This window comes from Eschscholzia californica, unplaced genomic scaffold (assembly GCF_041429995.1).
Source record: "Eschscholzia californica isolate CP2 unplaced genomic scaffold, dmEscCali1.0.p SCAF_1, whole genome shotgun sequence".
Classification (NCBI taxonomy): Eukaryota; Viridiplantae; Streptophyta; class Magnoliopsida; order Ranunculales; family Papaveraceae; genus Eschscholzia; species Eschscholzia californica.
Genome location: NW_028238198.1, coordinates 13067737 through 13087050, shown reverse-complemented (window position 1 = coordinate 13087050; position 19314 = coordinate 13067737). Strand labels below are relative to the sequence as shown.

Below are 19314 nucleotides of genomic sequence, written 5' to 3'. Positions count from 1 at the left end.
ATTAAAGATATAAATAATACAAAATTTTCTCGGACTTTAGGTTTCTTTCGTACTGTTAGACTTTAAACCTCTTTCGCTTATCGTGCTTATCACATCTTCATGATGTGTCAATACCTTGTAACAACTAACTTAGAACAAAGTCGATCTCTCAAAAACAAAACACTTCCAAAGTACTAGTGCCACATGTAACAGCTTTGCATCAAGGTATTAACGTGGATAACTTTTGTAACGGTAAACTTGCCAAAAAAGATGGTTAGATTTGGATACTGGCCTTACAAAAAGATTAAAAAAAGGGAGATAAGCGTTAGCGTCATTAAGAAGAAAGGTGAGGACAGTACCGTCACTTAATCAGAATATCTGACTCAGCGTGAAATTGAGGAATAAGTCAAATCAAGTCAAGTCAAAGTCATCTCATTTAATTACTGTCGTGGACAACTCACCGAAATCACAATCATCTTTTTTACACAAAGGTTAAAAATTACCACTGCTTCCTACTCAACACCAAGTGCGCAATACGCACCATATTTTAACTACAGAAAAACAATATTTATATTCACACCCTTAAAAAAAACAGTAAAATTCTAAAGACTCCCCTTTACTTTTTCTTTCTCTTTTTTCTCCTTTTCTTTTTCTTCTTTTCCTTTTTCTCCTGACAATAATTTCTTTTTGGGGTAACTTTAGATGAAAAAAAAAATTAAAGTAGAATAAAAAGAAGAGATGATAATGATTCATCTATTATCTTGGACCAGATAGTTCCATGGCATGACCATCCATAGAATGATCATCATCATCATCCATTAACATCAGACACATCTTGCCATCATCATCTTCATCATTACAATGCCCATCAAGCTTCATAGGGTTCTTACTAGGACCATTTGTTGTTGAATTGTAGTAATCTTGTTTGTTGTTGTTCTTGATATCTAAAAGATTTCTTTGGTTCTTTTGTGATGCTTCCCATTTATCTGCAAGCCCGTCGCCTTCAAGCATTCGAACCACTTCAGACATCTTGGGCCGGTGGGCCGGTTGGTATTGAGTGCATAGAAGAGCAACTTGAACCATTTCTCCGACTTCTATTCGATCGTAGTTAGTTCCGAGATCTTTGTCAACCAAAACCTCTACTCTCTTATCTTGTTGAATTTTCTTCACCTGCAATTAAAATAGTTAACCAATCAATAATCTGAGCTTCTTTAACTCAAAGTCTAGTTGGGTATATATTCATGTATGAAAACTGAAATATTCGTGTTCGCTTTGGTTAAATTCAGAGTATAGTCCTACAAATGGTCAATGTAAACAATCTTTCAGTGCTGGAAATTATGTCATTCTTCGTTATGAATGCTACATTTGTCACACATACAAAGGAAAATATCATAATTGACAATTCAAGTTTCGATCTAGCCAATTGCACGAAATAGATCAACTTGATCTAAAGCACGAGTATGAAGTGGTTCAAGTGTTTAGACAGTAAAGATAATCTTTCCATTTTAAGGTTTAAATGATTATGTAATAAGACATGAGAAAACGTAATGTATCAAGCAACTTGATGATTCGAAACATGATAAAAAAGAATCAAGGACTTACCCATTCAATTATAGCTCCTTTTTGGTTAACCGATTTACCAAATTCAAGAGCTCTCATTCCAGTAATTAACTCCAATAATAGTATACCAAACCCAAAAACATCCGTCTTCTCTGACGATTGCCCAGTCGAAAGGTACTCTGGAGCAATATGTCCGACCGTGCCACGGACAGCAGTTGTGACATGGGAATCGGCGTGGTCAAGTAACTTAGCTAAGCCAAAGTCACCAACAATAGCTTCACAATAATCGTCGAGAAGAATATTAGCAGCCTTCACATCTCGATGAATTACCTTAGGATCACATTGCTCGTGAAGATACAATAAACCTCTGCCGGCTCCTAATGCAATTCTCTTCCTCGTGTTCCAATCAAGTGTTGGTTTACCTGATTCACTCAAACATGTTAGTAACGTAACAATGTAACGCTAAACCCCAAAATAAAGAAAATTACACATATATGCTTAAACTATCATCATACACTTTACACAAGAACGCACTGTTGAAACCTTAAACCCCGTTACAAGGGACCAACACCAATCCGTGGCTATCTCATTTTAGGGTCGACGATCATTTCATCACCTACTCATCAACTATTCTGATATAATAATCACATCATTCTAAAACTTTTAACCTTAGGGTTTAGGTTTTTACCTTCAACTAAACTCAATCACTTCCACAACTATCATAAAGATGATGTAAATGACTAGGGAATTCCCACACAACATGAAAGATGTAAAAAGAGTGTAAGAATAAGAATCAAAAAGAGTGTAAGAATAAGAATCATACATTATCTAAAGATGGGGTCCACTATTAAAAGAGCAAAATAAGTATGATACTAACAAACAACCAGTAGTACAGTATCTAAACAATCTACAAAGAAGAAAATCACGCGTGATAAAATGTGGAAGATGAAGACAGTAAACTAACGGCGTAAAATAGTAAAAAGTACAAAGTAACTGACTAACGTACACGTACCTCTGAGCCTTGAAGCAACACTTCCATTTGACATATAAGGGTAGATAAGTAATCTTTCATTTGAAGTTGCACAAAATCCGATTAACCTGAGTAAATTCCGGTGTACCGCCAAACTTATCATTTCAACTTCTGTTTTAAATTGTAATTCTCCGGTGGCTCCATTAATATCTTTCAATCTCTTAACTGCAACTATATTTCCATCTCCTAATCTACCTTTATAAACATTTCCAAATCCTCCTTGACCTAATATATGTTTTGAATTGAAATTTTCTGTTGCTAATTGAAGTTCTCTTAATGTGAATTGTCTTAAATTACCCAAATTGATTAATCCTTCTTCTTGTTTATCTGCAAAAAATAGAAACAACCCATGATGAATTTTAGGTTTTTAGAATCTGGGTAGGTGTTTTTAGGAAGAGATAAACATGGGTTTTTGAGAATTTTACTTACCATTGATGTTTAAAACTGTTTGGTTGTTTTGAAATTTCTTCCACCAGAAGAGAAGGATTAGTACTAGTATGATGAGAATTACAGAACTGAGACTGACTCCTATGGCAACGGCTAGTTTTTCTGTTTTGGATTTTCCTACAAATGAAGGAGAAAGGTAAGAAATTATTTGCATTTTTAGAGAGAGAAACTAGAGAGAGAAAAAGAAGAATGGAAGCAGAGTAAGTACTTTGTGAAGAGCCAAGGGAGAAAGAGAGAGGAATAAGAGTTGTTGATCCAGAGCAACCTTCAGTGGAATGACTCCCACAGATTAATGGGTTTCCAACAATGCTACAAGAGAACAAAAACAAATGAACAAATTTTTAGTGAGAGAAATTCAACTTGTAATGGAGTTTGAGAGAGAAAATTAACTTACTTGAATGACCTAGCTGGAAATTTAGGAACAGGTCCACTAAGATTGTTGAATGACAAATCCCTAAATAAATTTGAAATTCATAAACAAAAACCCATTGATTAGTTTATTTAGACAAAATCAATGGAAGATAGAGATTAGAGAGAGAAAGAGAGGAGAGAGAAACTTACAAGAAAGCAAGTTGAGGGATTTTAGCTAAAGACACAGGAAAAGCTCCAGACAAACTATTGTTGTTTAGTCTCCTAAAACAACAACAAAATTAGGATAAAAACAAAACCCAAAAACATCACAAAAACAGAGTAAAAACAATGAATCAAGAATAAAATCTCACTAGACAATATAATAGAAGAGAGAGATTTAGAATATTAGAGAGAGAGAGAGAAGAGAGCTCACAGGTATTGAAGTGTGTTCAGCTGACCCAGAGATTCAGGAACAACACCAGAAAATAGGTTATTAGAGAGATCCAAGGTTTGAAGCTTGGGAAGTTTTCCAAGTTCTAATGGGATTCTACCTGAAATATTGTTGTTCTGTAATAACCTATCAATCCAACAAAATCAACCAAAAAGTTAAGCAATATAGAGAAATTCATAATGGGTATTTCAGATTTCAAATCAGAAGATTGAAAAATTGTTGTGATAAATCTTACACTTGTTTAAGATTAGTAAGATTTCCAATTCTTTCAGATAAAGTTCCTGATAGATTTTGACTTGGAACTCCACTACAACAAAAAAAAAGACCCATAAAGAGTTAATAATACTAATAAGAAGTAAGATTCTATTATTAGAAGAACATATCCCAAAATCAAGAGAGAGAGAAAGAAAGTAAATATTATTACAGGCCAATAACAAGATTGTCTGAAGAACAAGTGATCATAGCCCAACTACAAGGATCAACAGAAAATTCATCCCAGTTATTAAGAACTCCATGAGGATCATTTAAAGCTTTTCTGATACTGATTAATGCTTCAACTGAAAAACAAAAAATCAAACAAACCCATAAACAGAAACACATCAATAAATGTGACTACTAGAAAGTGAAAAAAAGAAAGAAATGAACTACTACTACCCATATGAACATTTATTATTAACTAATAGTACTACCTTCATGGTTTCTAGGTTCATAAGAGAGAGAAAGTGTTGAAGAGTAGAGAAAGAAAGAGAGAAGAAATAGATGAAAGTGTAATGCCATTGGAGTTACAGAAGAAGAAGAGGGGTGATGGACATGTTTGAAGAAGAATACAACCATGGATGTATGTGTAAATGAGACAAGATAAAGAGAGAGAAAAAAGTGTGGAGAGAGAGAGAGAGAGTGGTGGGAGGGAGAAGATCAAATGGATGATACGAGTGTCAGGTGGGGAGCACAGAAATTGAGATGGGGACTGGGGAGGGGGAGGAGGAGGAGGAGAACAAGTAACAATTGAGAGGGAGAAAAATGTTAGTACTAGTACTTAATAAAAAAAAAGAAAATATAAGCCTTTTTATTTAAATATATTAAAAGTAAGGGACTAGAAAAAAATAAAAAAGGTAAAGGTGAAAAAAATATAGGAACAAAAGCTCTTTTTACCTATAATAATATATTGACAAAAGTGCCCTTGTTTCTAACCGTGAGAAATGTATTTTATAGCCGTTTCAATTGGGAATACTATGTTGCTTGATGAAGGGCCCTTCTACCATGAAAAAATGGAGTATATTTTAGAGAAATCTATTTTTATAGGAGTTTCCATTTTTTATACTATGTTATTGGCAGGTAAAGTTTGGTTGATATCCACTATGGGAGCCTACACAACAAATTTTATTGTGTTGTGTCGACTGCGTATAATTGACAACCTAAAATATTATAGGCATGAGAAATTTGAGGGTTAGGCAGTACAAGGTTCTTCACGTCTCGACATAGCAGGACAGATTCTAAATTTGACAACTAAATATGATAATAATAGTCATGTTAGGCATGACCAATTTGCCTCATTGAGCCCATTAGACTCAGCATCGTACTGTTGGTAATAACTATTAGCTAAATTGATAGTGCAATTACTCTGAAACTTCAGAAATCTTATGTTTTATTATAGCGGAAGTCGAATTCAATAATTTACTGGATTTGGAATAGTATAACTAACGGTTTATAAGGTAGTTCATATATGTTTTATGAGTATGATCAAATTAGCTAATTGCAATTATGAACATATTCTATTATTTGATATATCAAAATGTGAAGAGGATTAAACCTTGAAGTAATCAACTCGATGAAACTCGAGGAAGACGGATGAGATGAAGCCGAGATGTAAGCTTAGCACTTCGGTGGAACCGAGTGAGATTGTTATACTCTCGGTATAGCCGAGAGTGATCACAGCACCTCTCGGTTATAACTGAGAGTGTGAAGTGTGGTTCTCGGTAAAGGCCGAGATATGGTGATGAAGAACTCGGTTGATGTCCCGAGTGTATGTTGTAATGGTGATTGAGGTGGAAACCGAGTGATGATGATGATAACCGAGAGAGAGAGAGATAGGTAAAAACCTTTTGTTATTAACTTACAACTTGTATATTACATTATGTATGGATCTCTTTATATAGGTTTACATAGGAGAAGTTTTAGAAATATGAAACTCTAATTAACTCTATCTAATACAACAATCCTAATCATACTAGGAAACCTAATTAACTTAGGAATCCTTATCCTAACCGTGGACCTAATCCACTCAGTTTAGCCGAGTGGAGTAGACCTTCCAACACAAAAGTCCATAAATGTAGTTATGTTATTTCAATAAAAGAAACCATGGCTATATTTCTATCTCAGTTGTAATTCTTTTTATAAGAGTAACTTTAAGTATTTTCAACTAAGGAAAAGGAATAACTTCTAAAGTTATATATTTGTGTGAATGTGAAATATTTCATGAACTACTGCAAGTTTATAAAATATTATGGTTAGGGTTCTCTTACATATTAAGTCATGATCTTGTGACAAATAAAAGGAAATTGATGGCATGACCGCATAAAGAGAAAGTAGTTTAACTATCATCTATTTGTCATACAAAAGTGGTGTACAATATATTCATCACCAGTTCAGTGTGCAATCGTTCTACGAGTCACGTTTCTTTGTTATATCATTCTTATATTTTCTTTGTTATTTATTGTTGGTTTTGTTGTACTGATTTCAACAAGTTGATTCAGTAAGTCACATAACCGAGACACTAAATTACTGGTGAAATTAGTTCGTACTTTTTTTTTATTGGTAAATCAACCAAAAACACATTCATTCCAAAGAAAGGAGAAAGACTAAGTAATTGAACAATTCAATATCTTTCTTATTTCTAATAAATAGTATCTATTATCCAGAACATATGATTTGCAAACGAACGTCGCTATCAATTTAAGATTGAAAAGAAGACTTGCATTTCTTATGTGAATTTTTTATTTATTACTTTGAATGAAAACACTTATTGATTCTAAAAATCTGAATATCTTTGACTTGGTAATTAGATAAAAAAAAAACAAGAGGATCAGTAAAAATAATAATATTTTACTTAAGTCGAGGTATTTCTCTTTCACAATTGACACCATGTATAGTGGCATACAGTCACCCGATGTTTGTCTTCCAGGATACAACAATTAACATTACGATTAGATGGTACTTCAAATCAGAAATCAGTCGTGAATGGACTAGAGTTCTTAAGAACTCCTTCAAAACTCACTTAAATCTTCTTCTTAGACTCTATAAGATGAACTTTTAATAATGCTTGATGCTTTGGAAAAAATGGAATGAAGTTCAGAGCTAATTTGGATCATACTTAGAGGAATCATATAGCCACATTTGTTCAAATAGAAAAATATTTTGTTGACCGTTGGTAGACAAAGGTGGACGGTTCGGGGAAGAAATTGTCGGTTGCGATACCCTTAAATCTTCAAGAAATGTGCATAGAGAATGCAAGCCCTTGGATTTGGCTTATTCCCGAAAGATACTCCCAACGCTTAAAAACAATGGAGTTTCACACCACATAATTCACCCAATAAATTGATCAGCCTTTTAGATTACTTCGTTTGGGTGTAATCTGAGCTGCCAGATCTGAACAATTTCTCACTGTGAAATGATCTTTGATCCAAATTTTCCATCTAATCTTATAGTTCATATTCTAACCAACAAATTCAAACGAGAATATCTCACTCATCCAAAATCGAATGCAACGAAGCATCTATGAGTTTGAAGATTCAAACCGATCCAAAATTAACTCTATTGCACACACTTATCCATCTATATCTTTTTTACCATTGTCTATTTTTTCGTCTTTCTAACCTTTTCCAAAATTAACTCTATTGCACACACTTATCCATCTATATCTTTTTTACCATTGTCTATTTTTTCGTCTTTCTAACCTTTTTTATAAATCTTATTTTACGTACTAATGTCCATCGGACTCCAACCTATAAAATATTGACAGCCTTGTTAACAAGCCTGTATGACACTGTATGAATCGTTTACCTTGATCTATTTTTGTAATCTCTTTTGCAATAAGAAAACAAATAAATCAGAAGATGGTCCAATAAGTATGTTATTCTTTCTAGGACTTCCATTTGAAGTCAAACTAAAAGACTAAAGAAAAACAAAAGACTGATATCACCACGAGACCCAAGTGAAAAATAGAAGTAAACATGATATAAAATTGATGGGTAAAATACCTGCAGATTTCTTTCTCTAAATTTGAAAGTTTGTGTCTTTTGATGGGGTTCATGGCAATGTCTGTCTATATGGATAAAAGAGCACAAAATCTTGTTCGTATAATTTGGGTGAGAAGTAATGTGCTTCTTCATTATTACTTCCTATTTCCTTCTCTCCCCATTCTGTCTCGATTCCAAGGTTGGATTTTGAGGACAGATTAAAGTAAGAATAAAAAAAAGAATTTAATTGGGAATAGAGAAAGCTGATCAATTCCAAACAATTCCCCAACAAGTTCTTTTCATTAAAAATTAAGTATATTGATATGATAAAGTTACAATATCACTTGTGCAACAAAGATTTTATATCTCAAGTCAAGGGCTAAAACAATTATATAAATTTGAGATTAATCATCATTACATAATGTGACATTGGGCCATCAAGAGCATTAAACAAGTTTATAGATGGTCGTGTTCCGAAATTTGGGACGTTAAAAACATGAAAATAAAGTGAAGAGGGACTAACCTTGAAAGAGGGCGACGATTGTAGTTGAATATGGTCTTTGTACTCGTAGAAGTCGAAGGCCCAAAGGAGCTCAATCACCTAAAGAGTAGTATCTCCTTGGGTGACCTAATAGTTAGGTCTAGAAACAAAACCAACTCAATACAAAGATGTTAATATGTTATTAGTTTAATTTAGTGTAAAGTGACAGTTATAATTAGGTGATCAATTTCATCAAAATGAATGGAGTCCATGCCTTAGCGTGGACACATGTTATTTAAGTTTGAATCAATCTATATTAGTTGACCACTTATATTATGTTTTAATATATAGCAAAAGGATGGGGAATCCATTGACTGAGACCCCTCGCCCTCAGCCTTGAATGGTGATGCCGGCCCTAAAGAAGCTAAGTTGTGGATTCAATCCTAGTTCTCAAACTACTCCTTTCCATCTTGAATCTTCCTAACACATAGGATCAAAATAAGTAGATTTGGCGGATTTAGTAACATTCGACTAATTAAGATTATTAGGAAATTCTATATTTGACAGGACTGTTCTAACCGATAATAATTATAATATTTTATACAATTATTACTACTTAAAATAGATTAAAAATTAGAATAGAACAATAATTAATTAGAATGCATACAAATTAATGATGTTTTTTCTTTTCTTTTTCATGTATCATTGTTTAATCTTTCAACTAGTAATTTTTAATTACATATGTTATGGTTATATATAATGATTCAAAGAATGAAGGTCAAATGTAAGAGACTACAAATGATCATTATTAGGATCATTTTATTTTTCTAGTGCATTATTAATTGTAATGATCATGTGGGGTTTATTTACCTTTAGTCAAACACTGGTTTTACCCTCGGTTATTTTAGTAAGTTGGGTATTTCCATTTTTCATCAAAAGAAAAAAGTTGGGTATTTCCATCACCATTATTCCCCTATCTCTTTATCTTATAATTTATTCTTATTGCAGTCAAGCTTTAACCTGTGAGAGTAAAGATGATGTTAAAGTGGGGCCATGTATGTATTTACATGAGGCAATATGATTCCTTTCTCTTTTCTTACTCCCTTTAGTTTCCATCTTTATATCTCACCACAATCCACAATCCACAATCATACAAAAAGGGTGAATGGATAGGCTTAAAAGAGAAAGCTACTCTAAGTGCTCATTGATATTATGTATGGTGCACACAAGAAAAACCATCTCGTGGCAAAAAAAAAAAAAAAAAAGGAGAACATCTATTGCGAAAGTGTAATTAACTAAAAGAATAATTATATTTGTGTAATCACATGTTAATTATGACGATCTTACAACGATTTAGCTATTCTAAGTATTCATTAATATTATGTATAGGCCCAGAATCTATTGTAACGTGTTAGATGTACATGTATTGTTTCTCCCAAATAAATCTAATGGATTTTGTTCTGGTGTTTCTGCATTCCATTGATAGGGGTTTTTACAAACAGGAAATTGGGCCGGACCGCCGGAGGCCCAATTTTATGTTTTTCTTTGTCAAAAAGACAAATCAACATTTTGTCCTTTTAGGCCCCAAATATAGTTTGGAAATAGTCTTGAAGGACAATTCTAAAAGGACTCCTATTTCTAATGCCGAAATTGCCCTTAGAATCTTAGCTTGCGAAGCTTTGCAAACTAGTTTGCACTACTTTGCAATCTGGTTTACAGAGCTTTGCAAACTGGTTTGCAATCTGGTTTGCAGAGCTTTGCATTCCCGTTTGCATTGCTTTGCAATGCCTTGCAATGACTTTGCAACACTTTACACACACTTTGCAATCTGGTTTGCAGAGCTTTGCAAACTGGTTTGCGCTACTTTGTAATTTGGTTTGTCTTGCAAAGCTTTGCAATCTGGTTTGCGATCCGGTTTGCAATAAGGTCAGTTTCGTCTTTTCCCTACATTAGATAATTTACAAAAATGCCACAGGGAGCTGAAACCTATAAAAAATTGATAAATCATTTTTAACCAAAACTCAAATTTTTTAGGGAGTTTTGGTCAAATTTCCCACTAAAAGAAATGAAAATCTACCGACGCCTTAAAATCGCCATAAGTGCCAACACTACCAAATTATCTGGGGTGCCCATGCAACTTAATTTCGTGAACGAAATGTCACGTCAGAGCGCATCAAGGGTGACAATGGATATCTTTTTCGACTAATTAATAGCTTAAATTCTAAAGCCGGCTATAATTGGATTCTTTATTCCGTATTACCCAATTAATCATTTCCTGGACAAAAGACTCCAAGGTCGTAACATCATTACTACAGTCGTGACTAACATTCTAGAAGCCCGGTGTCTAACTTCTATTTGGACTCTTTCTAGTGCGAAAAACATGAGGGCTGATTTTTCGCACATCAAGTAAGATATATTAATTGTTTCAACAATTAAAAGTAAGTAATTTCAACAATTAAAAACAAGAAAACGTAAGATACATTAATCTAAAATCATTTAACTATAACAAAAATTTAATTGTAAATGAGTTCAAGGTCAATGCTTCAACAAAAAAAGAAAAGAAAAAAAAGCTCAATGCGGCCAACATTGGCAAATTCGGTGGAGGGTCAATGGAGCACCTTATAAATTTTTTGTGAAAATATGACCTAAGAAGGTGGTTGGGGCACAACAAATATTACATAAGCACACACCACGCCTCTTTGTTTGAGGAGGGTTTTCCTTTAAGCGGGTGTGACATCTGTAATATGCAATGGCTAACAATTACTTGGTCAGTTGGTTTTGCATCTACTCTAAAAGTTCGGAAGTCACAAGTTCAATTTACAACGGGTTCAATTCACAGTGGAACCGAAATCCATCGTTATTGACTTGCGCTAAAGGGTAAAATAAAGTAAAGGTAAAAATGGACTTTTGTGGTCCTAAGATAGCTTTAAGGGTCTTACATGACCTTTCATACCCAAGATGTCTAAGATGGTGTGGTAGTTATAGTTTTTCTTTTTTGATGAAATTGGTGGTAGTTATAGCTTGATGCCTTGGAAGGCATTTTAATAGATCAAGACCCCTCCATGAAAAATACATTTGGACAAGTATTCTCGAACAATAAGCATCGACTGTGTTTGTGGCACATTATAAAGAAATTATCGTTGACTCGTTGAGGTTGGGTGATTGCACCCATTACCATTTAAATTATCAAAATTTAGTGACCTATATTCTGTCGTCGATGAGGTGCGAATGTACTGTTGAGTGTACTTGTCACTTGTTTGAGTTTAAAGTGATGCATGCTCTTTTTGTGTTACTCCATAATTTTATAAAAATTATTCGGAAAATGAGAATCACAAATTAAGCAAACACCCTCTTGAGTTTGCAATTTATCCCTTAAAGGGAAATCTTATTTCTCTATGACCGAAATTGTTCCCGCATTCCTGCCAGCCAAACAAAGTTTAGAAATTGATTTTCATGCCCCGTTAAGCCTTTCCGTTACTTCTGTTCATAATCTATATTTGGGTCCAATAACTAGCTTGCATATTGCAACAAAAGAAAACTAGCTTATTCTATAGACGAGGTGTTGAGTTAATGTATGTAATTGTACTCTTTGACAAGTTTGATAACTTTTAGCTACTCAATCCAATTTGATCGAGACCCAAAATCAAAATACTTGCCAAAGACCCCTTGGCTGAGTGGTGCCGTACTTGGTTGCTTATCCTCTAGGTCAGGAGTTCGAGGCACTTGGGTTTCAGGCTCCCTTAAAAAGCATGCTAACTTCTACAAAAAAAAAAAAAAAAAAAATCAAAATACTTCAACAGTGTGTTTGAAATTTCCCGACTCTGTGGGTTATCAAATATCAATACTCAAACCAGATTGTTATAATCTGCTTCCGGATATCAAACTGAAGAACCATTTTAAACTAAGGGTTCTTTTATAGGCGCCCCCACTTTCATTCCAGCTACGCTATTCTCTCGACGTCCCATCTTTTCATCAATTTTCTATCTAGGTACTCTCAGCACTCTTCTTAACTTCCTCTTCTTTTTTCACTCTTATTATTACAATTTTCGGTTAGATTTCTTCGTGTTTTGGAAGGATATCATCAATAGTTCGTTCTTTGAAGAAATATACTGAAGAAAGGCTTCAAAAGACCTCCATTCGTTACTAAAATCGGCTCTAAAAACCTACTATTATTTTTATGATTTTATCTAGTATTTAAATGGTTTAGAAGCAGTTAAATCTTTGAAAATGTTTATCGGCTCTAAAAAAAATTAGAAGATTGTCTAATTAAGTATGTTATTCTCTCTTGGATTTCCGTTCGAAGTCAAACTAAAAGATAAAAGAAAAACGAAAGGCTGATATCATCACGAGACCCAAGTGAAAAATAGAAGTAAAAATGATATAAAATTGATGGGTAAAATACCTGCAGATTTCTTTCTCTGAATTTGAAAGTTGTGTCTTTTGATGTGGTTCATGGCAATGTTTGTCTATATGGATAAAAGAGCACAGAATCTTGTTCGTATAATTTGACTGAGAAGTAATGTGCTTCTTCATTATTACTTCCTATTGCCTTCTCTCCCATTCTGTCTCGATTCCAAGATTGGATTTTGAGGACAGATTAAAGTAAGAATAAAAGAAAGAATTTGATTGGGAATAGAGAAAGCTGATCAATTCCAAACAACAATTCCCCAACAAGTTCTTTTCATTAAAAATTAAGTATATTGATATGATAAAGTTACAATATTACTTAGTGCAATAAAGATTTTATATCTCAAGTCAAGGGCTAAAACAATTATATAGATTTGAGATCAATCATCATTACATAATGTGACATTGGGCCATCAAGAGGGTTAAACAAGTTTATATATAGATGGTCCTGTAACGAAATTCGGAACCTTCAAAACATGAAAATAAAGCGAAGAGGGACTAACCTTGAAAGATGGTGACGATTGTAGCCATTCATTCGTTTGATGATTTAGGTTTACTCGAATATGGTCTTTGTACTCGTAAGAAGTCGATTTATGTTATATTAATTTGAATCAACTCTTAGATCAACCAACCTATATTAGTTGACTACTTCTATTATGTTTTGATAGCAGAAACTACTCCTTTTGGTCTTCAATCATATAGGATCAAAATAAGTATATTTGGAGGATCTTAAGATTATTAGGAAATTCTTTGAAATTTGTAAATTCATTTTATTTTAAATTTTACAGGACTGTTCTAACTGCTAATAATTATAATATTTTGTACAATTATTACAACTTAAAGTAGATTAATACGAGAATAAAGCAATAATTTATTAATTAGAACGTATACGAATTAATGATGTTTTTTCTTTTCTTTTCCATGTATCATTGTTTAGTCTTTCAACTAATAATTTTTAATTACATATGTTACCAAAGAATAAGGTCTTTGGTATAGGATGAACAATGTTTAGTAAAGGCAGTGTGTTAGAAATGTCGATTTATGTATTTGTTCTTACTTTACCAAATTAGTTTAAGGAGAGTAATATAAGGATGATTTAATAAATAATGCTAAAATATAAAGACTTTGATAAAAATTAATAATAAATCTAATATTCTATTTATTTGTAGTTTTATCTCACATAAACAACCCAACCATAATGTCGTCACTATTATCAACATCACCATTAGTATTAAAATCTTGCAAAGTTTACCATCACACTAGTTTTAGTTTCGAGCTTTTAATTAATGATACCTCAAGATCTCATGAATGAGGAACCACCAATAATGAAGGAGGCAACCTATATCAAGAAAGAAGAGTCATTTGACTTAAACGAAGACATCGACTTAAACGAAACAATCGACTTAAACGAAACAATCGACTTAAACGAGGACATCGACTTAAACGAAGATATCGACTTAAACAAAGACGTATATAATGAAGATAATATGTCTCGGGTAAAGAAAAATCATTTTCTTGTCTTCCTCTATGATTAAACAAACATTTTAGGGTTTTAGGTTGTTTTTGTTTCGGAAGGGATTTTCGGTTGGGTCGGCTAAAAAAACAACGAATTTGAATCGGGATGGCTGAAAAAGACAACAAATTTCGGCCGGGGTCCGCTGAAAAAAATAATAAATTTCGACCGAGTCGGCTGAAATTGTTCTCTTTTTTCATCCGCTCTAGACGAAATTTGTTTAAACTTTCAGTTGTTCTGAATGAAAATTTTCATTCATGAATTTTTATTTATGCTAAGCGAAATTTCTTTTATGAATCTTCAAAAGTTACTTTAATCAGTGTTAAAACCCTAAAAATCAATGGAGAAATCAAACAATAACAAGAATTACATACTCCTCTATGGAGATGAGTGTTGTGTTAGTCATCTAGGGTTTAGGTTTCCATCTTTATCTCTCTCTATTTGATCGAAACAAACAGATTTAGAGTTTTGTCTCTCTTTTGGTTGAATAGGTTTTAAGGGTGTTTATCTCTCTTCTCTCCCTTTGATCGACAAACATATTTTTGGTCGAACATGATTTTTCTCTCTTCTCTATCTTTTGGTCGAAAATAGTTTGAGGGGAGGGACCAAAGTTTAAAGTTGGGATATTGTAGAACATAGTGCTTATCTCTCCCTATTCTAAAAAGAATGCTCTCCCTATCTAATGCACTACCTTTGCTAAAAATTGCTCTTCCTATACCAAAGGCCAAGAATAAAGGTCAAATATAAGAGACTAGAAACATTATTATTACGATCCTTATATTTTTCTTCCGCATTATTAATTGTAAAAATGATGTTTGGTTATTTACCTTTATTCAAACACGGGTTTTGCCGGCAGTTACTTTAGTAAATTGGGTGTTTCGATCCCCTCAAGCATTAACCTTTGAGAGTAAGGATGATAGTAAATTGGGTGTTTCGATCCCCTCAAGCTTTAACCTTTGAGAGTAAGGATGATGTTAAAGTGGGACCATGAGTGTGTTTACATGAGGCTATATGATTCTTTCACTTTTCTAAGAGGGTGGTAGTAGTTCAGGATGTTTGGGAATATTCATAGACAAAATGTCCTGTAGACATTTCGAGACATTTTAATTAAGATATTTATTTATAGACAGAATGTTTTTATCGTCTTCGAAACATTTCAAGATATTTGATCTATAGACAAAATGTTATGGAGAAATTTCAAGAAATTGGATCCATAGACAAAATGTGTGGTGGATATTATCAGCATCATCAAAGGACTATAGATAAACATTTATTTCAACATTTTCTTTATTGTCTAATCATATTAAATAATATATTTGCACTAATCAATCAAAAATATAATTTTCGACTTTGTAGACATCCCTGAATATCTATGGACATTGATGAACAATTAGTGGGCATTTATTGTTTTAATACTATTACAATTGTCTAATCATATGAAATAATATGTTTATACTCGCATTCAAAAATATATTTTTTGACTTTTGTAGACATCTGTGAATATCTGCGACATTTATTATTTTAATAGTATTGTTATTGGTTAATCATATGAAATAATATATTTCTACAAGCATTTCAAAATATATTTTTCGACTTTCATAGACATCTATAAATATCTGCGGGCATTGATGGACATTTGTTGGACATTTATTATTTTAATATTATTATTATTTCTATTGTTTAATCACATGAAATAATATTATTGTACAAACGTTTCAAAAATATATATTTCGACTTTCGTAGATATTCTTAGATATATGTAGATATTGATGGACATTTGGGTGATATTAATTATTTTAATACTATTATTTTCTTATCATATAAAATAGAACAGTTTATTAATTTTTCAAAAATATGTTTTTCGACTTTCGTTCACATCCGTAGATATATGTGGACATGATGGACATTTGGTAAATATTTAGTATTTAAGTATTCATATGAAATAACAAATTTCTACTAATATTTCAACATTATATAATTTCTACTTTTGTAGACAATTGTAGAAATTGATGGACAATTGGAAGATATTGATTATTTAATATATTATAATATTATAATAATATAGTAATACAATAATAATATTATTTTAAAACTATATTATGATAATATTACTATTATTATTATATAGTATTATACTAATATAATAATTAATATTGTTATTATAATATAGTATAATTAATATTGTTATATTATTATATTATTAATCTAATTTGATATAGTATAATATTATAATAATATAGTAATATAATAATAATATTATTATTGTTGTAACTATATTATAATAATAATATTATTATTGTTATAACTATATTATAATAATAATATTATTATTATAATATAGTATTATAATACTAATATAGTAATTAATATTGTTATATTATTATATTATTAATCTAATTTAACAATAATTATTATTTTTATTATCTTCCTTATCTAGATATCCCCAAGTGTCTTCCATATTTTGAGAAACATTCTCTCTCTCGAACGGTCTCCAAATTTACACTTAAATGTCCCTGAAACCAATTTATCTTGAAATGTCCATAATTTTGTGTCTCTTTGAAATTTCTCATACGAATAACACAAACATTTCGGGACATTTGAAATGTCCCAAGAGATTAATTCAAACATTTGAGACATTTCAAGTGTCCACTGTCCACAACCAATAACAAGGACATTGGAAGGCATTTCATATGTCCCCAACCAATAACACAGATTTTGGGGATCTTGAACCACCACCACCCCCTAATACTATCCTTTATTGATCTTTTTGTTTATTGTGTGAATTCATTATTATTTAGTAGGTAGCTACTTTAGGGCGTAAAGAAAAGTCTCTTATGTTGATTGTTTCTCTCATTGTTGCTCGTTCACTCTCTAATTTATGAACCTCGAAATAGACTTGTCTTTTAAATTGATTTCCTCGTCCAAAAAATGAGTCAACAGTCCAAAACCTGGGGGGTAAACCCAAAAAAAATCCACTCTTGCCCAAAAATTAGTTGCAGGTCCAAATGTCAGTTTTTTTTTTATTCTCCTCTTGCCCTTGGACGGGACATGCTGACGTTTTCCTGAAAAAAAAAATGTCTGGTAAATAAAATAATTTACCAGTACACAAAAAATTCAAAGTTTCAAAATTTTTTGAAAATTTGAAAATTTTAAATTCCCGCCCAGCAAAAGTGTCTAGTACAGAAAAAAAATTCCAGTAAATAAAATAATTTCCCGGTCACAAAATCTTTTTTTCGAAGTTTTGAAATTTTCAAACGAAAATTCAAATTCCCGCCCAAATTTTCAAATTTTTTTACGAAATTTCAAATTCCCGCCCAGCAAAAATGTCTAGTACAGAAAAAAATTTCCAGTAAATAAAATAATTTCCCGAAAAAAATTTCGTTTTCTGGGAATTTTTCGGTGGCAGTTCCGTAAATTTCTGAACAGTACACATTCTGATGGACGGGTTGTCAGATTATTTTTCAGAAAAAAAATCGTTTCCCGAGAAATTTCGGTGGCAATTTTGTAATTTTCAATGGCAATTTTGTAATTTTCGATGGCATGAACGGTAAATACTTTATTTTCTAAGGGCCCTTTACGTAATTTTGACCCCCAAACTGACACATTGGACCTCCCTTTCATTTTTAGACAACTTTGAGTGGGATTTTCATTTTGGTCCCCTTTTTGGACCAATGGCCCAATCCCTCCAAAAAATTGTATTCTTTTCGACCATATTTGTATGTTCCAAAAAAACCCCTTCCTCATAAGAGTTACCGTGGGACTCGAGTCAAAAAGTCCTACCTAGGGTCTTCATATTTATGTTTAGATGCGGCTAAAGATACATGCTTTCGTGCAATTAAGGGCCAATCACCTCTTGACTTCTGTCAGTAGGATTTGACTAGCACGCTCTATCAACAGGTTTGACTGTCAGCGGATTTCTCGAACTGCATCTATTCGGGATCATTTTGCATTTTCAAATCTTAAAAACTTAATTACCACTTACAAATCACTCTATGGCCTACTCGAAATCAACCCATAACTTATGGTATCATATTTCAAGAATTAAAACACTTCGAAAAATTTTCAAACACTAGATTAAATGAAAAATCATCAACAAAATTAGAATTTTAGAACCTATCTTTAAAGGGAAATAAGGTGCTTTTAAGTATTTATTGGGCCGCTTTCTTAAAAAAACTAACTACCTATGGTATCCTTCCAGAAACACCAAAAAGAAAAAGACTTTTGATGACGAGCTTGAAAGAAAAATCGGAATAGAAATGAAGAAGTAAGTCTTGGTGTTCATTTTCAGATCAGAATGCTTATAGACAAAAATGTAGCTAATAGATTGGGGGTACTAATGGCTAGCGTGTCACATATAGTAAAACTTCGTCTTCTTTTCTTCATTTGTTCAAATCAACAACTCTCTCTCTGTTTCTCTTTCGAATTTCTCCCAAAATTTTCTCTAAATCTAAAGAAACCGGAAATGGAGAGGGTGGAGGAGGCGAAAACCGTCTCCTATCCCTTGATCGATCCAAATGCATTTGATCTAGTTGTTATCAAGAAAGGACTACCGGAATCCATTATAGCAGTCAGCGCTTCCACCGCTGGAAAAACAGTTCTCCACCTCGACTCCAATTCTTTCTACGGTTCCCAATTATCTTCTCTCTCCCTCAGCTCCTTCACTTCATTTCTCCTTGACTCCCAACAAAACCAGCCACCAACGTCTACCACCCACGACGACAGTGATCACGACGATGGTGATTATGTCTCCGTTGACCTAAAACCTCGTTCTCTTTACTTTAACATTGAGATACCCAGTTTAGAAGAAGATCAGATAGAAATGTTTCTCATCTTCGAATTTCTCCCAAAATTCGTAATTGA

At 32.6% G+C, this 19314-nt stretch overlaps 1 protein-coding gene across 3 annotated transcripts; it reads right to left on the bottom strand.

The window, feature by feature from the left end:
* Window positions 1–395: 395 nt before the first annotated feature.
* On the bottom strand, window positions 396–5649 carry LOC147564246 (protein CLAVATA3 INSENSITIVE RECEPTOR KINASE 3-like). 3 transcript variants are annotated; one of them, XM_086644791.1, is made up of 11 exons: window positions 5629–5649; window positions 4243–4375; window positions 4054–4125; window positions 3801–3944; window positions 3578–3649; window positions 3411–3470; window positions 3225–3325; window positions 2999–3133; window positions 2552–2896; window positions 1582–1961; window positions 396–1149 (listed from the first exon to the last, which is right to left on the bottom strand). In XM_086644791.1, exons 2-11 carry the CDS (start codon window positions 4278–4280, stop codon window positions 736–738), a joined length of 1761 nt encoding a protein of 586 aa, XP_086500917.1. In that variant the 5' UTR covers window positions 4281–4375; window positions 5629–5649; the 3' UTR covers window positions 396–735. The 3 variants fall into 3 exon arrangements, with proteins under 3 accessions (XP_086500917.1, XP_086500909.1, XP_086500901.1); XM_086644783.1 differs by lacking the exon at window positions 5629–5649 and adding an exon at window positions 4971–5611; XM_086644775.1 differs by lacking the exon at window positions 5629–5649 and adding an exon at window positions 4508–4859.
* Window positions 5650–19314: the final 13665 nt, after the last annotated feature.